This window comes from Balearica regulorum, chromosome 4 (assembly GCF_011004875.1).
Source record: "Balearica regulorum gibbericeps isolate bBalReg1 chromosome 4, bBalReg1.pri, whole genome shotgun sequence".
Classification (NCBI taxonomy): Eukaryota; Metazoa; Chordata; class Aves; order Gruiformes; family Gruidae; genus Balearica; species Balearica regulorum.
Window position 1 is genome coordinate 43,575,561 of NC_046187.1, and position 25,156 is coordinate 43,600,716.

At 38.9% G+C, this 25,156-nt stretch overlaps 1 protein-coding gene across 2 annotated transcripts; it reads right to left on the reverse strand.

The window, feature by feature from the left end:
* Positions 1 to 6,170: 6,170 nt before the first annotated feature.
* AGA (aspartylglucosaminidase) lies at positions 6,171 to 23,703 on the reverse strand. 2 transcript variants are annotated; one of them, XM_075751929.1, is made up of 9 exons: positions 23,502 to 23,703; positions 21,356 to 21,509; positions 20,595 to 20,707; positions 15,736 to 15,848; positions 14,689 to 14,803; positions 12,631 to 12,706; positions 11,745 to 11,852; positions 9,491 to 9,624; positions 6,171 to 8,653 (listed from the first exon to the last, which is right to left on the reverse strand). In XM_075751929.1, exons 1-9 carry the CDS (start codon positions 23,644 to 23,646, stop codon positions 8,553 to 8,555), a joined length of 1,059 nt encoding a protein of 352 aa, XP_075608044.1. In that variant the 5' UTR covers positions 23,647 to 23,703; the 3' UTR covers positions 6,171 to 8,552. The 2 variants fall into 2 exon arrangements, with proteins under 2 accessions (XP_075608044.1, XP_075608045.1); XM_075751930.1 differs by lacking the exon at positions 12,631 to 12,706 and having other exon boundaries at positions 14,676 to 14,803; positions 23,502 to 23,696.
* Between the last annotated feature and the right edge of the window lie 1,453 nt (positions 23,704 to 25,156).

The following is a 25,156-nucleotide window of genomic DNA, read 5'->3' on the forward strand; positions in this document are numbered from 1 at the left end:
TCCAACTGCACATTTCACTAGACCAAAAATTGGCCTATGCATAAATTTTGCTTATAGGTCTGTTACTCCAGGCTGATTCCAGCCAGCTCCAAAAAGATGGTACTTGAAATGGGTCTTACCACAGCAGCTTCAGCATTACATCTTGGGATAAGAACTCATCCGTATTCCACTAGCTTGCAGTTTATGCAGAGCTAAATATATATCCTGCACAAGGCAGCAACTGGCATTAGGAGTTGTCCCCACATTTTGATCATAGGATCCAGGAAGACAGATGGGGGTAGAAGTTTATCACTTCCTATAAATGAAACATTTGTTTCTATATATTGCACTTTTGACAGAATTGTATTCCTCAGAGGGATGTAGTCATCTATCTCTAAATCTAGACAGGATTACAGTAATCATCTAGCCTACCCTTTTGCAGAAACCAGGTGGATTTATTATGCTCCTTTAATCAGTTTAAGTGTATTAATATCCACTCACCTTCGTCCAGATGCACTTAAGCTAGAAATTCCTTGTGGCTATTTCCTTCAAACATAACTTCTCTCTCTCTTTCTGGCCCAGGAAATACTTGATCATAATGGGAGTGACAGTAATGACTTCACATGCAAAAAACTCCTAATTTGTCACAGGCCAGGACACTGTAGTATGGAAAAGGAAAAAGCCATACTTGATATAGGGAAAACTGGGAAATGTATTTTAAGCTGTATCCAAAGAACACAATGCAGCACCGCACAGGGTGCTTTAGTTACTATCCTAAAATTTTATTTAGCAAATCCCAGCTCACTATGTGATGCTAGTTTGAATGTAATAAATTAGGTATTGCAATACTGAACTCAGCCCCTGATAACAATAATCAACTGCAATTCAAACAACTTCCCCCTGAAAAAAACCCTATGTTTGGGTTTTACCTAGTATACTTTAATTTCAAGTTCAGTTTAAAGCCTCTGATTCATTGCACAAAATGGACTAACTTTATTCTTAATTTGTTATATCAATACATGAAGCACATGAAAAAAATTCAAGCACTTGAACTTTGTTACTTATATCGCCAGAAGCCAGATAAAGCCTATCTTACATATAGCCATTTAGCTGTAACTGTTGTAAAGTCTCTTCAAAATAACACAGTATGCAGGACTGACAGCTTTGATGGTAATAAAGCCTGGAAAAGGCCATTCCTGAGATAGCACTATTAATCAAGCCACACTCAGCTATTTTGTCAAAAATACTAGTCATTGTGCTAATTGCAAGGTTTCAGGTGACAATCAGCTAGCAGGCTCTGCTGATTGAGATGAATCTTTTAATGATAGCTTAGGTGATTATATTCAATCTATATTTACAGATTGCTTAGGCTGCTTGATTGAAGAAATTACTGATGAAAAACTTGTAACTGAGGTTGGGATTGTTTCCTAGGAACAAGAATGACACTGGGCAGCAAACAATGTCTGCACCTCTTGGTTTCTACTGCTTCTGTGGCAGTACTGCAGGCTCAGCCACCAACTGGCAGCAGGCTGTAAGTCTGCTCATGATGAGTAAGTCAAGGACCATTCATACTAGCTGTTAAGTGCTAAAACAGCACAACTGCGTCAAATTTGAAAGTGAAAGGTACACCCAACTAAAACTCTCACTGTACATAGAGTAATCATAATTTATTCTATAATTTCTTCATGGGCCTGTCAGCTGCCCCTAACTCTCTTCTCTGGTGCATGAAGAATTTGAGCAAATTTTTTTAATATTAGGGTTTTTTAACAGATAAGAGGTAGAACTATACTTTTTCCAGAACTTTTGGAAGACTTCCCAAATAAGGTTTGAATTTAAGGCAGTCAAAAGTACTTGTTCAGATTGCAGAAGAAAACAAAATTCCCACTAATTCTCTGCAATAAGAATTAATGAATGTAGCTCTTACAGCTATAAAATATTGTGAAACATATACATCTCATGTGCTTGGCTATATGATGAACATACATGGCAATTATAATCTCTTATCTATACCAGTGCACAGTACATCCACTCTTCTCTTCAGGCTATAACACCGCTTTACCAGGTAGCTTACTCTGAAGCATCACATCTGAACACAGGTCCTGGTAACCCCTTTGGGTAAGGCTAAAGTAAACATTCTTGGATGCAAGAAAGATTTACTGTTCACTAATTAATTACTCAGATTACAGTGATATCTGTTACATTGTTCTCTCACAGGCAGGCTGCTCACATTTGCCAGAACTTCATTAAAAACACTAAAATCTGTCAGTAGTGTAAAAGGAAGAGAGATTTCTCTTGTCCTCCATACACAGGGGACTGCAGGCCTGAAACCGTGACTGCCACATTAGGCACAACCTTTCCCTTTATGCAGTCTCACGTATTTGGTTTGAGAATAAAATCTACTCAACTGCATTTCATAGGTATGAGAGAAGACCGCCTAGCTTGCAACTCTGTGGTGCTTCAGCACGAGATCAGTACATTGTTAGTCGTTCACTATTAAGTCACGTGCCTTTATAACATCCTTGGGAATAGACACTTAACTACTATAGAAATTTAATAGATGGGAACTTAAGGAACCTCACTGATAGAAAATTCTCATTGTATGTCAGAGATCTACGTTTATTCTTTACTTACCAGAAAGTTGCCCTTAATGTCTTGTTGTTAGTGAACTGCTCAGGAACTTTGCCCTTTTTCTGAGCTCTGGTGGAATTCAAGCAACGCTTACCAGATGCTTGGTACTGTTACTACCTAACCAATACTGGCAGAGAAACAGACGTGTCAGGATGCGTATCCTCATGGAATCTTGCTTCCATCTTCCTAGAGAAGCAGATCTTCATATGCTATCTTCCTCACCATCTCACGTTTCTTACTGAAACCGTTTTATCTTGTATAAATGAATTGCTACTTTTTATAGGAGAATAAGGAAGAAAAGATTCTTTAGCCTCAGTGTCCTAGGATAATCAGGCAGGTTACTATTTGAACACAGATTTTCACATTTCACATATAATAGCACAGCCATTAGAACAAGCAAGTGCAACAAGCCACAGACACACAAACTCACTCTAGCCATCCACTGAGCAGCGTTCAGTGTGTCAGCATCCTCATCAGATCAGACCCTGGGGTTGGAAGAATAGTAGAACAACCAGAGCTTGAGGGCCTATTAGCTTCCTAGCATTTAGGAGGTACCGGTTTTAGGCATCCCCACTAACAGAAACACGTACAGATGTGCAATACCTACAAACTTAGAAAGCAGCACCTGAGACAAAGTACTGAGGTCCCCATAAACCTTAAAACATGGGACTGTGGTGCCCAAGTCTCTTTTGGATCTTCCTAAGACAGGGCAATTTTTCCCTTTCTAGGGATGGAGCACTCTAATCTTTGCATACTGAGACTAAAGGCTTCAGTAGTTCTATATTGTTCAGTGATTTTGTTATTCACTGTAAGAAATGCTCGAGAGACACTTGTATGAGATGTTCTATTATATGACCAGATTGCCTCAACCTCTAGTATGCATTTGAAGTTCTTCCCAAATGCCAAGTCTGGAAAAATCACAGCTACAAAGTAGAACATAATGGTTAAGTAGGACACTGATTGGCACACTATGAATAGCTAAGACTGACCAAAGGTACATAAATGACAATTATAAACGACAGTTGGAATATTTATTTGTCATTAGCACTTAGATTTGTCATACTGAAGCATGATATTATTGTTATACGAGTACAACTTTATGCAAGATCAAACTTCTATTCAACTCTGAAAGAGACTTGATTTTTCAAATTAAGTTACAGGGTTATAGCTCTCTTTTTGAATGTGATTGGAGATGTTTCCTTAGCTCCGCTAAGCATATTGGCACTTGTCTCTTGCCTAAACCTCTTTGTGATTCATAACCAGACATCCCTGTGACAGAAACCCCTGAGAGCCCAATATAGTAGTCTGTCCAAAACACAGTGGTAGCACAAAGCACATCTCATGGCAACTTTCAAATAAATAGCCAGTCAAGGAGACTGAATTCATGGTGCACGCATTTTCGTAAAGCACTGTAGTAACAGTAATTGCTCTGAAGTATGAGATCTAAGTTGTAAAGTCTCCTCAGTCAGAAGAAATTCAAATTCGTATTTTAACAAAGAGAAGGCCACCAGAAAAAGGTTGTATGAAGACCTTGTGCTTTTCCATCCTGTAAATGGAAAACCTATGGTAAATAATTAAATATTTACATGACAGAAGAGAGAATATGGGGAACATGACAATAGCCTGTCAATGCAAATGCTCCCTGAAGCAGTGAGAGTTCTGGATTTAAATCCTCATTTCTCATGTCTCTTACTGAATTTTACTGGGGACAAATACTAGGATGGGCATCTAGCTTGAGGGTTGAATCATGAAGCCTGCAGAGACAGGCACCTTGCTTCAGTCTGCAGGAAAACTTTGAAGAGTCTGCTTTTGCCAATCTAAGTATGTGCTCTCACCAGCTAGGTAATCTCCCTACTGCGTATTCCTGCAGTCTACCTTGTGTTGCTATTAGCAGCTGGGTGGCTCTATGGTAAAACAGAACAGCTTGTTTACGCTCTGAAAAAAGGAAGATTAGTTTTCAGCCAGATCAGCAATCTGATCCATTTTGTGGAGCTGCACAATGACCAAAACCAATTGCATAACTGAAGAGAGAACATATACTGGAGGATGCGGGTAGTACCGCCCCTTTTGGGGTATCAAAAGCTTTATCCAGCTGAAATGATACTCCAGAGATGGACAAAGCTCAAAACATAACCTTGTCTTCAGTACTTCACTATTAGCTAGTTGTTCTCTGTTCAGTATATTGCTTTTTGCGGATTTTACTACCACTGCTGTTAACTATGAGCCTAGAGAGTCAATTCACAGGAATGAGGATGGTATTACATACACACCTGAGGGCTTTGATGCATACTTCCCCAGCAAAGATCTGCAGTCAAATTGCCCTGGAGCTGTTTGTTACTGCTCTTTGATGCAAAGTCATGAATGGCACAGCAGAGCCAGTGGAACAGGGTGCAGGCATCAGCTATCCTCACTGCAAAGTGCAGATGGAGGTCAGAGAGGTTAAACCGCTGGATCTGGCATGAAGCTGTTTTGGTGAATGCACACACTGGTCTGCCAGTCCTGGTACAGGAACAGTAGCCTCCAGCAGAGAGAGCCGGCAGGGAGAAGTAGCACTGCAGAAATCAGTTAAAGGCCATTAACATGCTTAAGCCCATGCCGCAAAGCTATGTTACCCTCTAAAAACCTATTGTGTGGGGCTAGCACTTTCACTAAGCAGTAACAAAAATTGTCATATTCTTGCTGAGAAATGAGATCACAGGACTTTTCATGTTGATGGATTCATAAGAATGGGTACAGATTAAATTTAAATAGTTACAGTTCATTAACACTTTGAAGTTGCTATTGCTTTTATTTCACAGACCACCACCTGTCACTGTAAACGTATCAGCTAATCACACCCAGAGCGCGCTGCACCACCAAGTCTATTTACCTACAGTGATTCCAACTGTCAGAGGGGAAAAAAGAAGAAAATGAAAACGCAACTAATATTGTTAAATGCACAAACATCTAAAAATGTTTGCGCCTGACTCAGCAGCTTAATAACAACAAAACTAGTCACAAAATCCTGAGATTCTGCCACATCTGCTCCATGGACATTTCAGTAATGTTCTTTTGCTGTAAATTTAATAGAACTTCTGTAGAGGAACGAACAGATCCCCCAGTGAGAACATTTGTAGTTCAGTGGTTAACGTGTAACATACCAGTTGTATATTAACGCTAGAGTAAACTTAATTATATCAGTGATGTGTCCTCACACACACAGACTACAGATAATAGCACTGAAATCCTACAGGCATTCTCCATTTCAAAGTAAGGATGAACAGAGTTGTTGGAGTTACAGCAGTCATGCGATAACTAAACCCAAACAACAAATGCTAACAGAAGCATTTCTAAGTTAAAAAGCAATCAGCACCACTGTTGTTTTTACCCTGTGAAGGTGTAATAGATTCCAGTTTATACAGTACTACTTGTAGATTCCATCTGAAAGACCAACCTTGGATTCTCCGAAAATCTGAATTATTCCCGACTGAGGCAGTTACAGATCAAAGGATGTATTTCAGTGGTAGCCTACAAAAGGTGAAGTGCCAGGGAAGTTTTCTTCAATAAGTGCGTACAAAACATCGTCAAGGTTCACACAGATTGCTTTATTAAAGAACAATTCAGTGCCATGCAAAAACAGGGCATAGGTCACTTTATTAGTCAGACCACTGAGCTGAGATTCTTTTTCTGTCTACATTAGATGAAATGACAATTTGGTAAGAAGTTTTAGAAATAGAAAAAAGCAGACTAGTTAGAACCTAATCAACTTAAAACACAGTTGGACTTTAAAAAAGCCCCACAACTTTATAGACAGGATGCATTCAACTGTACCACTAACTTGCAAATACTCATGTTCTGTGCAGGTTTTTTCTGCTTTTTGTAGTAAAAGTTGGATAGTAAAAACTTAAAAATACAAAATTCCTTTAAATCAGAAACAGTTTACTGATTTTTTTTTTTGCAACCCCAGCAGAAACTATCATAGAGTTTTTGCTTACTTTTGGCAAGGGTTTGTACTTGTAAAAATCTTTCTTAAAAAAATTCAGGTGTCTGCTAAGCATAAGAGAACAGCACTACTACTAACAACCTTCAAAGAAATATTTTAAGACAAAATATTAAGCACATTATTTTTTAAATTCAGAATTCTGTCCATAACATTAGAATGGTATATTTACAAATATTATAATTTAATATACTGTCAAATTAACAATATATTAAAATAATTTACACAACCTCTTTCATTTATGATAACTAATTCAGCATCACAACGCAACCTACATTATTAAACCACACATATGAGTACATACGTCTCACGGAGACAAGTAGTTTTGTTCTCATGTATAGATGAGCTGACTATGCTGTAAGTTAGAATTGTAACAGAGACATCAGGTACACTGTTACAGAACACTCTATCTTTCCGCATGGGCACTCATAGTCTCTAGAGGCGTACACTAGCTAGCACAGAGTGGCATAAGCACACTAGAAAGCAAGCCATGGATGTTCCCAACCTCTTTCAAAAATGAATCCTGGTGGATTCAGCTGCAGCAGTTTGAGACATTACCACCCAGCTGCCAGTACTGAACCTTCTGTGTTCAAGATCCACAATGTCATCTCCAAAGTAACAAACACTGGGATTTTTTTAATCGATTTGCACTTGACTGCCTGAGTTATCTGAAGATACAGTGGCCATGGCAGAATGGTTGTAGGTAGGACAGGTAGAAAACTTATCTTAAACCACTACAGATAGATTCAGAAAGAGCTCCTTTGAGGAAAGCTTGTTGTGGCCTACAGTGAACTGTGTGCTACAAGATGCTCCAAAGATCCAGCGACAGAAGTGAATCCTCCAAATAAATGACTTTGTTGATGAAGTTCAACAGTAGGCCATTAAAGATGGCTACTCTAGTTTCAATGGCTTTTTTTAAAGATACCAACTTGGAACATAAGGCAACAGTCATTCTAAGGCACAGTACACAAGCATCTAAACAACCTTATTTATAAATGATACATTAAGGTGTGCTTTTATTACCCTATGATTTTATTCAAGTAGACAAAGAACAATTAAAAATATTTATGACAAGACATGCTCATTTTACTCCCCCACTCCCTTTTAAATTTTCCTAGTTCCAGTTTAGCAAAGATTTAATCAAATGATCGGCAAGCCACCAAGCGAAGAAAACAATCAAACATCTTCAAATACCTATGGAACAATCTTCAAGATGCTGAGGTTCTATTACAATTGAATCCTGGTATCTCTAGACACAGAAAGTGACAAAACCAGCTTTGTTAGCTATAGGTAACTGTCATGCTCTAGGTATTCAACTGCTCCTTTGCAGGGGTAAACGTGCTACAAGAAAGGGCAAGCACACAGAATATCAGTGACAAGTAAATCACTGTGATTAAGATTCATAACTTCCACTACAAAAAACAGGTAACAAAGATTTCTAATTGTCCTCACATCCAGTCAGAGTCAACGCAATACTCCTTGAAGGCTTCTAGTACCAGGGATGTTTGGATGTCCTCTCTATTTAAACGTATTCTCAGCTGTTATGAAACAAGTTAGAAAGGTCCACATGGAGATGCTCCTTATCTCTTTAAAGCTTTGAAATAGTCTCCACTACTTTTCAAACACCTTTCCAAATGTCAGCATTTGCATGCAAGTTTCTTTTCAACAGAAAAGAAAACCTGAACTGAATCTTAGAAAGACAAATAGTCTCAAAGTAGGTCTCAAGTGTGGAGGCAGAGTCCCTCCCGCTCCCTGCCCTTTATTCCAGATTTCTGTCAAGTATGTTTTTAAATGGCAAAGCAAAGGTCCAGTTCAATGTTTACTATTCATCACTTTTGACTAGTTAGTTCTTACAGAAACAGACTAAAAGCCATTAGAGACTTGGAACAACCATCTTAAAAAGTAACACCTGCAGAACCTTAGCACCTTCCTCCTCTAAGTTTAGATGTTAATAGGACAAAAGAAATTAAATGCAATCTACTACTTGCTCAGTTGGCTGACTTAGCAAAGGGCTAGAAACCATGAAGTGAAACTGAGTGAATCCTGGAATTTTGTTACATGCAGCACCTAGGAAAGAAAATAAAAAAAAAGTATGATTTGCTACATTTAGGTTTAGTGTCTTTGTCATTGTACTTTATCATCTAAAGACCCAGTTACTAATTCTACTACAATGGTGTAATTACTCTTTTACAATCTGTTTAACCCAAGACATCTTGAAAGTATTTAATTTTTAAGTACAAATACAGCGCTACTGACTGGTGTAGTGCAATTAATGCCCTTATAATACAATTCAAACTAGTAACATAAGTTAGGAAAATACCTCTCTCTCTTTCAATCCTGATTAACTTAATGAGTTCCTCCAACACTAATCTCTTAAATACAGAACTATGGGAAATAAGAGATCAAAGAACAGCAATAAGCAGTCTAACTAAATAAGCCATGTTGATTAGCAAGTTGTATTTCCTATTGATCTAAGAGTTCACTAATGACATGCCTGGCACAATGACTGATTTTGGATTGCTATGAAGTTATGCTTAACAGTCACATTCTCCCTGTCTTATGCCATATCTAGGGGAGGCATAGCAATTCTTTTTTTTAAAACCTTCAAAATATCATACACAGTCCAGGAAAACACATGAAGGTTGTAAATATTTTTGGGTTTTACTAAGACTTGCATAAATTTTGTGAAAGTCTAAGACATCAAAATGCAGAGGAAAAATTAAAATATCTCAAGTCCACACTAGGACACAGTTGCCCTACTAACTAACATTTGATATTATGAATGGCCAGTATTACTGCGACGTTCAAAGAATAATTAAAGACTTCTGCTTTAAAATCCACCTTTGGTTTTGTACTTCTGTGAGCTAGTTAGGGCCAACAAACTTTGTTAAGCGCAATACATACCATAACTTCCAGTTGTATTGGCACATATAACAGCACCAAAGAAGTTTGGAGCATACTTCTGGATTCTGGAAATAACTTTCTGGCAGGCTACTGTTGGGTCTGTTCCCATTCTCATATACTCCACAGCTTGATAACTAAAAAAAAAAAATAAAAAAATACCCCACACCCAGACAGTTAGCCATACTCAGGTTATATATTCTAAAATACCATTGAGAGACCTCGAGTTCTTTGAATAAAGGAAACACATGATAAATAATCTTTAGCCAAGCTTCATTTCGGCAATTATTACTCAAGTTCTACCTGAAAAATAATTAGAAACAGGACTAAAAGGGACTGCAAGATGTTACTTATGCCATTTATAATTATAATGCAGGACCAAGCCTGGGATAACTCTCTGATCATCTGCAGTAGAAGAGGCTAAGCAACAGATCAGTTAAAGAACTGTAAAAGAAGCAGTTGCAGAGTTAGTGGCTTTTATTTTTCATTGCATGATTCTGACACTAAAAGAAGTCATTACTAGTTTTCAAAAAGGCCACCATCAAGATAATTTTTTTGAAGTAAAATGACCTCTGATAAATTGATTTCAGTAAGCATTAAAAAAATCTTTCAGGAAAAAAACCCTTAAGTTTCCGAAAACCTTAAAATTGACACATTTTCTTTATTTCATGAATATGAAGGTACAATGTTTCGATCAAGACTTTGAGCCACTTTCAAATTTTTTGCAAGCCAATTTAAAAAAATTCTTACTCTAAATGAAAGAGTAATCAAAATGAACTTCCTTTGTATCTACAGTATCATTAGACAAATGACTATATGGGCATTACTTGAGATGAATCAGTTGCGTTTCCAAAATGTCCTCAGAGATAAAAAAATTACTTTTGCTGTCATTTTCTTTCAGAGCCTGAAGATGAAAAGATAATGCATAATATAACTTACAAGCAAACAACACTAGATTGTTTTCATGAAAGATGTATATACCAACTCCTGTTACACTAAGACTCATCTACAGACAGCATTAACTATGGATGTTATCAACGTACTGCAGAAGAGAACTTTCCTTGCATTTTGAGACTCCCTATTATCTTTGATTTATTCTGACACTCAAATAGGTTCAAGTTATCTAAAGATACCTGAATATAAAGCTGTATTTCACAGGGGCTTCTCACTAATCAAAAACTCAGTAAAATGTTACTATCTCAAAGACGGTGGACAGAAAATATCACAAATTTTGCCCTTTATTTGACACTTCCTTCACTTCTGGCAGGTCAATTCTATTCTTTGTTTTCATGTGGGAGTATCTACATAACATGGAATTAGGAAAGACCTGTAGCTACAAGGAACCTGTGATTAGTCTGAGTTATTTTCTAAAACCCGTTGGTGCCAACACAAAATGTTTTAAGCATTACAGCCAAATCCTTCAGGCTGCTGATCTGTAAGTTTTTATTGATTAACCTCATAGTGGAGCTCAACTCACTAGTACTGTTGGTATCTGATACCTCAGGATAATTCATAAAGTTGTCAATTGCCTTTTATTTCAAGACTGGCTTGAAACAGCTTGAAACTCATTGAGGACATTTGTAAATATGCAACAGCTAGTAGGCGTTCATAACTGCCGGAATTTCAGAAAAAGCACCCAAGTAATATGAAGGCCACTGCCATATATTCCTTTAAGCATCAGAGCCCATTATGTTCAGCACGGACTTCCATAACTCATTCCTGCTGAGACCAACCCACAAGAATGATTGTCAAGACTCAGTGATAAAAAATGCCATATTTTACACAAGTTATGCAACCATGATGACAGCACTAAAACACCTCTTCCAGTTTCAAATTACATACAAGTACATAGGATTGTTACACTGACACCTCCCCACCCTCCTGAGTAATCTGAGACTCACCCCTCATCCTTTCTACAATTTATAACATTATTTCCCACACAACAAAACACTTTGGAGGAGAAAACTAATCAGTTCTGTTAAAAAGCATGCAAGTTGGAAATATACTCATTACCTGCTGACTGTTTGCTCACAGCTTGGCAGTATTAAGGGGATCTGTCATCAAGATATTTAAGTTGCTTTGTTTAAAACAGATCATACGGATGACTTGATTCTGCTACTGTTCTTTCCCCTTCCATTCCTTCCTTTACTCCCAATTCAGCAGCCAGTAAGTCAGACTGTCTTTTTAATCAATTACTTCATTTGCTGAGTTCACATTTTGCTAGAGAAAGCTAGCAAAGTCCGCCCTAAGGACAAACCTGGGTAAGAAGCGCATCATGATGTCACCATCCCCGGTGGCTGCAGCTCCTCCAGCTGTACTATCCGCATAGGATCCTGCCCCAGCTATTGGAGAATCTCCTACACGGCTGTAGTGAACAATGGGGAAAAAAATGAAAAACTGGAAAAAAACTATAGAAAACTATAATTTACTAATTCCAGTGGGACTGCATTAATGTAATAGCTCCTGGACTGATATTGGCAAGTTCTTATGATTTGGGCATGCTTTTAACTTTGTCAACCTTACTGCCTCCAGCTGGGTTAGTCTTAAACCCACAGGAGAATAGAACAGGTAAAGAGGTCACTCCACTGCCGTCAAAAGTATTGTCTTAAAACTACTGATAAAAGTGATCTGTGATAACCTGACTGACCTGAGGCTTAATCCACCTCCAATGCACAACTGTTTGTTATTATGCTGACTATAGTTAGGGCAGTAAGGTTTAGCCAGTGGGCAACAGTAAGCAGCTGGGGACATTAGTATGTTTAATAACTTGATGCTAAATCCAGAAGTTGTCTGACTTGGTTGACAGACAAGATTACTAAATGGGTAGAAAAAAAAAATCAAAAACAAAATACAGGCCCAGGGCTCAGATTCTGTCTGCATTTCTCTGGAGACTGTGCACCTCTCCAGAATGCTCATTTGTCTCTGGTGCCTTGCCTTACATGTTGCCTCAGAAATGTACCAGTTGTTTGTGTCTCAGTATGGTGAATTAAGCCAGCTGAAAAACAAACATTCCCTTAAACACACACAAATCATCTTGCAACTGCATCAGTTTCCTAGTATTAGGATTTATGGCAGTGCCCAGAAATTTTGTGCCCATCATGGGATGGGGAAAAAAACTATTTTGTAAAACCAGAGATACTAACCCTGGAATTTTGTGGACTGCACCATTAGTAGATGTCCCAGAAGCAACAGTTCCACTCCCACCAATTACAACCATACCTAAAATTTTCAATAGGGATGAAACATATTCAGAAACACACCTAACAAATTTCTTAAATCAGCACTAAGGTTATCAAACAGAACCACGATACACAGACTATTCAAATTACTGATATCCTGAAACACAGAAAAGTCATAAAGAAAACAAGTTCTTTGTAAAACACATTTGGAAACTTTTTGGGTGTATTACAAGTGCTCAGAATGGAATCCAGAACAGCGAGTGTCACACTGTTCAGAGCTGTACATTACTGCTGCAGAGCAGCCTCTATCTCCTGATATACACCTACATTAACCAGTACACAACACGTACCTTGTGTCATCACATCCTGCACCAGTACCATCAGAACAACAAAGTTTAGAAATCATAAGTGGTGCTGGAGGGAGATTAAAAAAAAGTCAAAAAGATGAGCTTAAATTTGGCAGAAGGTGAAATACTGCCTACCAAAGTAACAAGAATTAGACAACAGGCAATCAAATGTGTGGATAAGCCTACCCCTTGCTAACTTTGTGTTGATAAGGAAACCGCTGCCTCATTAGAGAAGCTTAGATTGGCACTTGGAACCAGATTTGGGATCAGCTGCTTCTCCATAAAGCAAGACTTCATCTCTTTAAGAGAGGGCAGAAATTGCTGCTGGCATCAAACACCAGTACAAAGTGAGAGCCAAGAAGCAGAATTCAAATTCTGTGTTCTCACTAAGCAGTACCTCCTTCTCATAGGAAAGTTTCCTGACCAGTAGAAGCTAAAAGCATAGAGGCACTGACTCTATGGCCATCATTAGCCTCTGCAAAAAGACTGGAAAGGCATCAGTTCCTACCAACTTCCTAAATACATTCTAAAGACTTCTCAAAATGTGTTAAGTCAAGGAGACATTTCATATATAAAAAACAAATGATGGGGTGGGAGAACTTGCTGTACAAATATAAGCACTATCATTTACTACAAAACAGCTTAGGACTACTTAACAACACTTCAATTCCTGAACTATATATAGCAGATCCCCCTCTCATCCTGTCATTCCACAATTTCTGAGTTTTCTAGAACACATCGAAGACTGTATATCCCAGTGAAGAAAGCTACCTAACAACTTAAGAATTTGGTAGGTTGTCTGACTTCTGTAGAACATTAATTGGTTTTTAGTAGGGTGGACTGGAAGCAAAGAAGAAAGATTCACACTTGAAACAAGTTGTTAATTCTTGGTATTGCAAATACTATCAGGAAAAAAGTTCTGAATTGCTAAACCTGAGAAAAATCCGGACTAAAAAAGTTTAAGTTTCAAGACTATGAAGTATAAAGCTTTGAAAGACATTAATCTGTTACTGCTCCTTTGTCTGATCTGCTCATTAATCAGCTTACAGGCTTAGCAATGAACAGTCCTCAATCAGTAAACTCTTAGAAGTCTTTGGGGATTGCTAACCTGTTTTAAGCGTATTAGTTTCTGTAGAAATTTATTAATTTAGTCAAAAGCCAGAATAGAAGAAAAATGAAAGCAAGCTTCATTTTAAAAGTTGAAGGACTGTTTGACGAACATGGCTTTTGGTTGGCAACAGGACTAACTGTTCACTCCTTTCTTCCACAACTGCAAAGCCTATTAAGTTGGTCTGACAACTATAGGGGAGATTTGACCTAAGTTAACCATAATCAAGATAAAAATAATTATTTTTAACCTTGATCGGCATCCAAAGCTGCCCAAGCAATTATGCCAAGATATCTGAGGGAAAAGCAGTAGGGCAATGAACAAATAGCTAAGGGCAAAGAATGAAGCAAGTGGCTGTGCAACCAGCACACTGGAAAAAAAAAAAAACCAACCCAAAAACCAAATCCCACTTCTAGGGATTTCATCCTAACACATAAGTAACACGATCTTGAAAATACCATCAATAGGAAATAATGCCTCTACGAAATACTTTTCTTTAAACTCAGTATGATTTAATCTATAGGAGAATAAGGAAAAAAAAGCACCAGAGTTACCAAAGATTGTTACCAATAGTATCATGATTCTGAACACTTCTTTGTGAGATGGTCCGTTCTTCTTTACAAGTTACTTTTTCAGGCCTTTTGTATGGTCCACAGGATTTTGAAGAGTCCGGTACCACATTCTGTAATTATTTTATTATTTGCATGAATAATATATTATGTGTCATTACAAATAAACTTAAAAATACTAAAATCAGTATCTATAATCTACTGCAAACATATCAGATGCCCAATACTTAAATTATACAGCTGTACTGATATCCCAAAAGTTGTTTCATTTAAAGAATAAAGACTGACTTCTGCTATAATGCAGTAAAAAGTTCTTCCTACTAGAAAGTTACGTTGTTCAAAGATTCTTTTTTGCTCAATTGACTGGTTAAAAAATAAAAAGCTCACTCTTCAGTAAAATGAAGAAAATTTTCAATCTAAAGACAACCAGATAAACTGAGCTTGTTTTATTAATGTCAAGTCAAGATACTGTCCCAACTGAAAAACAGAATACCTATCGAATTAAAGTGGTTCAGCAATGCAGCACTTCATATCCAAGAAACAATGAAGACAGTCTACAAACATGAAGAGATCTGCAACACCATCCCAAAACAACAAAAAAATCTTACCACAATAGGCAAGTTTAACACTGACAGCTGCACTAATACGATGGGTTCACAGGTCTGCATAAAGTCACTCTATTTAAGGACCTTAATTGCTACTGATTTGCTTTCAGAAATTTATACATGCATCAAAAAATACATGCACTACTTTGTTTAGTTTGAGAAGTCCTGCCCAAATTTAGAGCTAAAAAAAAATAAAAATTCCCCCCATCAAAACACTACTGTAGCAATGTCAAAACCAGAAGGATCTAAGATATAGGAGTTAGACACATACTCTTAACAAGTCTACCAAATGCTTGGTAATTACAAGTTTGTCCTGTTTAATAGGCAAAACTTTTTTCCTTCACACGTAAAGCACAACTTCAACATAAGCTGAAAGGAAGAGGCAATGCTGCATTACTGACTTTCTAAACCCTCACTTCACCACCACCACTGCACCGTACCTTCCAGTAATTTGGCTGACAGCTCTGATTAAGCCACTCTGAATACACCAAAAGAGACTTTTGGGTAGTTAAGTCTTCATATGGAAACCCCATTCTTACAGCAAACAGGGAGGCTTTAAAAGCAACAACAACAAAAAAGCCATTAATTTACCCACATTTTTACACATTTTATGATAATGTATCCATGCAATGTTATCTAGAAATCAAGAAATTCTACATTCTCTACAGAGATGAGAAATATTTCTTCAGAGAGCAGTATCAACTATTATAGTGATGTGTAACGGCAGTAACAAACTCTCCCTCCACTGGCAACATCAAACTTCCCCATTTCACTAGAACTATATTAACACATATAAGTTTTACCACTGAAAGAGAAACAAATTCAACTCTGTTAATCAACTGGACACAAATAACCTGGAGTAAGAGTGGCCTGGGCTGTGTGTGTCACAGAAATATTTAAATAAATGATAGAAATAATAATATATTTTCCTTAAAAAGCTAGTCTTTTATGAAATGTAACACAATGGCACAACATTTGCCACTAAAATACTGATACTTGCAAACATCAATCCAGTAGCTCACATCATATTACACTTCTTCCTTGCAGTTTTAAAAGTGATTGCTTCCTTGTTTTGAAAATTAATGTAGTATGCATCAAGGGAGCAAAAGAAATACCAACATAAGCAATGAAAGAATGCTGCACTTCTAAGAATGGCTTTTATAGTTACAGAAAGGGAAAAGAAAAAAGATCAACTGTTCTTTCATCTTTTAGTTTCTGGATACCTTTGATATTACCTACTAACAGACACTGTTGCTAAATTCAGATGCTTGAATTAGTATTACCAATCCTTGATAATAATGTCACACAGCAGAACAAGCTTCTCCAGTCCATGAATTAAGAAAAGTCTTCAATTATTTCTGGACAGCTTTTCTGTGTTTTTCTTAAAAACTGGCACAATTGAAGTCTCTTTGCACTCAGAGGAAAAGAAAACTGACAGCTTCAGTTAAACAGATACTTATTTTCCCATTTCTAGAAGAAACAGGAAGGGTTTTTGGGGGGGGGGCAGGGTTGGAGTTTTTTTAAGGTAAAATGGTGCTTGTGCATGTTTGTCAGTCCTTCTTTCATGAATTCTGAAGCTTTGCTTCTATTCCAGGAAGCAGAGTTGGTCACTTGTACTTTCTGTACTTTTTACTTATATTATTGGTCTAAGTATTGCTAGGACAAAAAGAGAAAAGGTCAGGCACACTGTGATTTTGAAACTTTCCTATCTGTTGGAGACAAGTCTGAAAATTTATGGGCAGATGATAAACAAAATAATTCTTTTTTTCTTCACTTGTAATCATTCTGCACTGAATGTCCCTGAGTCAGTTCTACATTGGCATACATGGCCTTTATTGCTAGTTTTCTTAGACTTGTCCTAAGGAAATTAGGCAATGAATGAAGAAAGTTCTTTTACCAGTGCAAGAACTGATCACTGCAGTTATCTGTATCCATTCACCAAGCTATACCACAGGCAAGAAGTAAGATCCAGGGAACTACAGGCTGGTCAGCCTCACCTTGATCACTGAGAAGGTGATGGAAGAACTAACTCTGGAAACCATTTCCAAGCACGTGAAGGACAAGATGATCATTGGGAGTAGTCAGCATGGCTTCACAAAAGAAAAGTCACACTTGATCAGCCAGCTAACCATCTATGATAAAACAACTGGTTTGGTAGATGAGGGGAGAGCAGTGGACATTGTCTACCTTGACTTCCATAAGGCTTTTGACACTGTCTCCCATAAGATCCTCAAAGAGAAGTTGATAAAGTACTGGCTGGATGAGCACACAGTGAGGTGGACTGAAAACTGACTGAAGGGCTTAGCTCAGAGGGTGGTGATCAGTGGTAGGAAGTCTAGTTGGAGCCAGTAACTAGCAGTGTACCCCTGGGGTTAATATTAGGTCCAGTAATGTTCAATATCTTCATTAATGATCTGGATGATGCGACAAAGCGTATGTACCTTCAGCAATTTTTGCAGATGATATAAAACTGGGAAGAGTAGTCGAAGCACCAGGGGGTTATGCTGCCATCCAGAGTGATCCCCACAGGCTGGAGAAATGGGCTGATAAGAACATCAAGCAGTTCAACAAAGAGAAGTTCCAAGTCCTGCACCTGGGGAGGAACAACCCCATGCACCAGTAGGTGCTAGGGGCACTCAGTGGTAAGGGAGTTTTGTGGGAGAAGGCCTGGTTCTGAGGGGCAGCAAGCTGAATGTCAGCCAGCAATGTGCCCTGGCAGCAAAAGCAGATAACAGAGTAGGCTGGGCTCCAGCATTTGCAGAAGTGTTGCCAACAGGTCAAGGGAGGTGATCCTTCCCCTCTACTCAGCATTGGGGAGGTCACACCTGGAGTGCTGGGTCCAGTTCTGGGCTCCCCTGTACAAGAGAGACGTGGATATACTGGAAAGAGTCCAGTGAAGGGCCACAAAGATGAGTAAGAGACCGGAGCATCTCTCAGAGGAAAGGCTGAGAGAGCTGGGACTGTTCAAGGGGGATCTCATCAGTGTATGTAAATACCTGAAGGGAGGGTATAAAGATCAATCCAGGCCCCTTTCGGTGGTGCCTAGTGACAGGACGAAAGGCCATGGGCACAAAGTGAAACACGGACGTTACCTCTGAACTGCAGGACACACTTCTACATTCTCAGGGTGACCAACTTGACTAGAGGTTTCGGAGCCTCCCTCCTTAGAGATATTCAAAAGCCATTTGGACATGGTCCTGGGCAACCAGGTCTAGGTGGCCCTACTTGAGCAGGAGTGGTTGAACCAGAAAATCTGAAGTCCCTGCCAACCTCAACCATTCCATGCTTCTGTAAAACATCCTCTCTTCCTTAAGTTCTCTACGTACCAAAGGTTTTAAAATACCTAAACTTCAATTTTTTGAGTCAAAGTAAACAGAACTGTGAAGACTATTCAGGTGTCATGGCACTGCAACAGATTCCATCCGTGTTTTTAACACCAAAACCAAAAACTTCATGTTACTTTCATTAAAACTTTATTGCCAGGAACAATGTACTGGTCACATACTTAAAAATGTTCAACTAAACAAAAGTAATGTGTGCCACAGCTGGCTACCTCCTCTCTAGTGTCAACCACTCAGAGAAACGAAATTTTAGGAGACAGGCAGACTTTCCTGGATTATATCACTAAATACATTCAAATAAAAGTGCAGTGTAGTTATTGGGAAAAAAAATACGGAATCACCTCAGCAATTTTGCATCTTGAATAAAAAAAGCCTGCAGAGATTATATACATTTATATGAAAAGGTTTTACTATTCTAGCTAGCTTTTCTGGTGAAAATGTAAATATTTTTATTCAGAAAATAAATTGTGGCTTCTGTCACACGCTGATTTGATTCTTCCGAAGCTATAGCTCTATTTTCTCTTTATCAATCTTCACCTGGTAAAGACAACCTATAGTTTCCTTTATCCAAGTTCCTATTTCCACAGAAAATACATTCCTTCACAAGAAATATTATTCTTTCCCAACTTCTCCACTGCTTTGATTCATTTACTAACATTTATCACCATCTCCAATTTTTACTCAGATATATCTTCAGCTTTCCTATCTTTCTTTTGCCATTACTGCTAGACAGTTTATTCTGAGGAAGTTCTCACTGACAGCAAGGACTCAGCATTAACAGCCTTGCCCATGACTCCATTATGCGAAGAGCTACCTTCTTAGGCTGGAAAATATATTTTAAATCAGCACTTGAATTCTTCTGTTTCTTCACCTTCCTTATCTTTCTGCTCATTCTACCGATCAAAAGTTAAAAATATTTTGATAACTACCAATGTTGAAGAAAGGAGTATTATGAGCATTTCTTCCTCCTCTATTTAACACCTGACCAATTTCTTTTTTCAGCATCACCTGTGAAATTTCTTACCAAAGCCACCTGTAACCTAATCATGGCCAACTGCTCCAATTAAATAGAATCTGCAAATCTATCCCTCCTTTCAAACCTTCTGTCAAACACTGTCCTCACCTCCCTCTATTGCCCTATTTTACTCCATGAAAAAGCCTGCTTTTGCACTTATTTCTTTATCATTCTGTACACATTAATTCCTTCAAGGATCTTTTATCTTTTCTTATCAATTTCAAAGCACATGACTCACCCTTAATGCTCAGATGTCAATTTCAACACTTATCTCCAGATTTCTTTCTAGGTAGGCACAGACATTTTAAAAGTCCTTAACTGTGAGCCAAGTAACCTTCCACTCACTACTCATACCTCCCTGGAATGTACATCTCTCTTGAAACCAGTATTATTCTAACAGCAGCAACTCATTTTAAAAGCTCAACTAGTCCTCCAGTTTGCTATCACTCTTTTGTTCTGTCTAGCATTACAGCTCCTATGTTCTCACTAATACGAAATACAGTAATCATGCTCAATATATACTAAAATAGTAAAATGTAATTGTAGTGTCTATTAATTCTGTGATTTCTTAGAAAAAGTTACTCCATGATTTTAAATGAAACGTTTACAGCTAACAGATTCTATAGTGTCTTCTATCAAATCATCTTTGATACTTCCGATATCAGTGATATTAGCAAAGCCTTGGGATTACGAGTTAATACTTGCAGTTAAACTGGAAGGGCCATAATTTCTATTTTTCTTTTCATGACTTCCATTATTATGGACTAAAACCTAACTCATACACATGTAATAAGAGAGTAAACACTTCTGAATTATTTGACTAGATTCGTTTGACTGTCAGGGAATTCTTCCACCTGCATTACCAAGATTAATGTATGGCAATTTTAATAGGAAGCAGTTTAAAAAGAGGGTATGACTTGGAAACAGTTAGAGGAATAATTACCTGACTCTCCCACTAATAATGTATGCTTAGTGTATTCAATGACCTTTCGTGCTACACCAATTGCATTTTTTACATGTCTGAGATCTGCAACTGCCCCAACTTCCATAGTGTTGCTGGAAACAAGAAATATTTAAAACGTATTAAAAATACAAGAATAACTGTACATTTTTTATTAGACAAAATCTGTTCTCATCTAAATTAGAAAGCTTGCTCCTTTAACATATTGCTTTTATTGTTCTATTCCATAGATAGATGGCAACACACTAGTCGGGAAAAACTTCATATATGTATTGCTTCCTTTCACAGACATGGGGATGTTGCTCATAACAATGACTCCTTCCACAGTAATATCTTCGGTAAACTATTTTGTTACATCAACTCATAACACAAATCACACACTTGTAATTACTTTTTAATCAGAACAGCTTTAAGTGGTAAATAAAGTATAGAAAATAATTGTATAAAATTCACTTCCGACGTAAAATATTTATGGAATGAATGTGAAGGGCAAGCTCACAATGCTACAAGCCCTCTGCTTTGCAACTGCTATATCTAGAGCTGGATTACTGTACTACATGTAAAGATTCAATAACAAACATGCTTAGCTACTCTTCCAGCAATTAGCTAAGTATTTTTCCCAGTTCCCCAGGTTAACATGTAACTTGCCCCATAGTCAGCCCTAAACCAACATGTAACAACCCTTACATTAGAGTGTGCTAAAAGTTACAGGGTTCGTCCTTTTCCCCATGTAGTTTTCTTACCCATCCATAATCATTGCATCCAGTGTTGTTTCTCCACTTTCATCTGGGCTTCCTCCGTATCCCACACTCCCATCACATTGGTCAATCTCACACTGACCACAGCCTCTCTCAACCGCATCCAGCTCAGAACCTCCCAACTGTAATACTCTCCAAGCTGTAATCAACAAATAATTGTCATCAGTGAAAACAGTCCCCACTACTGCTTTAAAGAATGTTTTAAAGATGGACATGATAAAAATACACTATGTAATTGGATTAAAAAAGTAAACTATAACTTATAGGAGAAATAAAGTAAAAATATAAATATATTCAAAACAATGTAAAGCATTACTTTTCTAAATACTGTTTTTCTTGCATATCTGATTAGTGTTTCTGACTAAGAAATTAAGTTCTCTTTCTGATTGGTAAGGTATTATTTACTAACAATCATCACAACTTCTTATATATTAAATAACCTCCTCTGCCCAGAACCAACCATTAATTTACTAGTTTATTTAAAGCCTTTTTTTTTTTTGAGGGGGGGAGGGGGGAAGAAGAGAGGGAAGCAAAACTTTTTTTTTTTGAGATAAGAGACATTCTGACAAGCAGCCCTCAAAAGCTTCATCTGAGAATATGAAGTGTCCAGCTGCAGAATAGAAAGATCTAAACCACAGTGATCTAAAAGATCTAAACCTGCATCAGTAACTACACAAGAACAAAAAGAAAGTGGAAACAGTATACAAGAAATTACAGTCTCCACCTTTTCCTGTTCAACCCTTCGTCTTCTGTTCTTTAGGATCTAGCTCATGGTGCAGTTTCGTAAGACATTACGGACGTGCCAAATGACACGAGTTGAATGAACTGGGCCTGAAGGCTTTACATGACATTTCAGAAGGCTGGACCTCAGGCAAGATTTTTGAAGAAGCCTGAGCTTGCTGCTATTGACAATTGCAGTCCTGCTTCTTCCTCGTGCTGGCTCTGGTGCTCCATCATCTGCCAGACCCAGCACAGGGGAGTCAGGAGAAATGTATCACCCAGCTCTTTTAAGCACAACTATTACACTGTCTCAACCACCTCAAGAAGCCTCATCTTCACAAATGCTGCATCCAACTACACGAAGCTGCCTGCACCAAGGAAAAAGTAAGACTTAATAACTAGCGTTCAACTCCACATATGCTGGTCTTTATAATAAACTTCACTGTGAGGAGTACTGCTCTAATCCCCCCTATTACCTTTATTGCTGTGAGTAGCCTTAACACAAGCTTTCAAAAGCTGCAAAGCACAGGCCTTGCAGTTTCCATGGCTGTATTTCACTTCTGACCTATACACGGGTTTATAAGGTAACCCATTTCACTAGCAAGGCTTCCCTAGTAAGGGGTTATTTACAACTTAACTACGGTAAAATAGCCTGCGAGTCTTTCAAAATCAGTATCCACAACTAATTTATGTTGTCATAGGAAAACCTGCTTTGACTGTCAATAACACATCACAAAACAACACAGAGCTCCAGAAATACAGTATTCAGAACTATCTAAATCCTTGGGGGCAAGGAATAATCTCAGAAGACCACCATTAAAAACAAGTCACCACTGCAAACAGCCACAAGACTGTAAATCACATCACTAACAAAAGAATGTTTTCAATGTAGCTTTTACTCAGCTCATAACTGCCTCTTTTTTTAAAAAAAAAAACAAACAATGCATTTTTCCCTATCTTGAAAGTTAAACCATTTGCTTGCAGGCTCTCAGGCAACACCAGGGCTCAGCAACGGAGCGCCATCAACGCAAACCGAAGCTCAGGGGCTTGGTCCCTTCCCACAGGAAGGCAACCCAGCACCCTGACGCCCAGCCCGGGGCCGAGCTCCCCCGAGAGCCGCCTAGGCCCTTTCCCAGCCCGCAGACCGGCGCCTCACGCACTCTCCCTCACCCGTGAGCGGGCGAGAAGGAGCCCGGGCCCGCTGCAGCCGGAGCCATTTAACGGACGGAAGCAAGGTCACAACCCACTTCTTGTCACAATAAGCACGGTCACGCCTGAGAGTCTGTTTTTAAGCCAACAGCCAGAGCCCCCCGCCAGCCCCCCAGCAGGAGGGCGCAGCAGGAGGAGCACCGAACGAACGAGTGAGCGGCACGGCACTGCACTGCCCCGCCCCGGTCCCCCGCGGGGGCACCTGTCTCTGCGGCTTTCCTAAACGCCCAGGTGTTGATAACTACAGGCAGAGCGCCGGCTGAGGTGGCGCCCGCCAGCTGCAACACGACGAGCAAGAGGGGCACCATCATCATCCAGCGCAGACCTCCGCCGTATCTCGCCGCCATGTCCACCCCGCCCGGCCTCCACACAGCCACCACGGGCCAGGCGGCTGCGCACGCACATGCGCACACGGCCCGGCCGCGGCGGAGCGATACGGCCGCTGGCGGTATAGACCGCGGCGGAGGGCGCTGCTCTCCTCTGGGGAGTGGTGCGACTCGGCTGGGCTTTGGTGCTGGCAGATCTCCAGAGGTCGGGGTCTGCTGGCGGCCTCTTGAGGAACCTTTTCGTGGCAAGGAAAAGCCTAAATGCCTCCCAGCAAAGGCCAAGGGCCAGAGTAGATTGAAATACAATTTGTAGTTACTGTGTGCCTGGGTGTGTGTTAAAGCCAGCCTCCTCGTGTGGAAGTCACAATCCCTCCATGAAATGGCCGTCGGAGCTGAGCTGCTGTGGTGGGGCTGGGGCTGTGCAGCGGCTCCCAGCAGAGCTGGGCCTGAGGGAGCACCAGGGGAGCGCGTTCAAAAGCAGCCTTCGTGCGTGCTCATGAGATTCACATGCAGAATCTTAACGTGCCACTCTGTTAACATGCATGTTTTTGTCAAAAGTGTCTTAATAGCACAGAGATGTTTCTGTGAAGGATGCATTTTGGGATCTACTGTAGTGAATAGAATTTGTAAAAAGCCTTGCTTTATAGAAATCATAAAACGTGTAACAAGTAATTTCTTAATTCTGCCCCTGCTGTTCAAACTTTTCATTATAAACCATTAGCAATAGTTTAAAGTCATTTGCCATGTTGCCATAGTAGTCTGACTGTTTTCAGGTCTGTAGGCTCGCTTGCTGTCAGCGTAATGCACCGGTTTGTGTTCGGGGCTGATTATGTTCAAGCAGTTGCTGATCATCAACCAGCTATTATTTCTGAACAACATGAAAAAGGTGGCTTCTGCTTCTACCACAGAAAGTGGATATAAAGTGTATTTTTTTTTCTTCTTTTTTTTTTTTTACTTTTTCAGCTCATTCTCATTACTTTTTAATATACGATGGGCCAAACTCAGTTACATTTACCAGCAATATCAGTGGTCTTGTATTTGTGGTGAGAGGAGATACTTGGACCTCATGTGTGATAAGCTCAAGCTTGTAGACATGCATAAATTGTACGTGTACCCTAGCTGGTTTAAAAAACCTGAAGCAATATTATTTTTATTGTAACAAAATAATCCACTGACTTGGGAATTAAATGGTTGTCACAACAGAAGTGTATTATCCTTTATTACAGAAGTCACAAAATAATAAAATGCAGTATTGGGTTTGACTTTAGTAATAGCCTGGCCTTGGTTTCAGCCAGTTCCAAAAGTGAAAATACCGGTAGTCTAGAGAAACCTTTATTCAGGTTAATACTGTTAGCTGATTTATTTCTGATATGACTGTTCTTATTTCTGTCACATATTTCTGTGTAAAGCTGTTAGGGAAGGGAAAAGGGCCAAACATCCAAATTAATGTTAGCTGAAGGAAAATAGAGGAAAATATTTTCAGGAAACTAATTTAGTAATAAGTGAAAAGGAAAATATAATCAAACATTTT

Bases quoted from the DNA above. Each gene is read 5' to 3' on its own strand.
- AGA (XM_075751929.1), bottom strand. From the start codon at position 23,646: ATGGCGGCGAGATACGGCGGAGGTCTGCGCTGGATGATGATGGTGCCC. The intron at 15,849-20,594 runs GTAATTATTCCT...TTGCTTTTAAAG, and splicing joins ATTATTAGTGGGAGAGTCAG to CCTCCCTGTTTGCTGTAAGA. The intron at 11,853-12,630 runs GTTAGTATCTCT...TGTTCACTACAG, and splicing joins GCAGTCCACAAAATTCCAGG to CCGTGTAGGAGATTCTCCAA.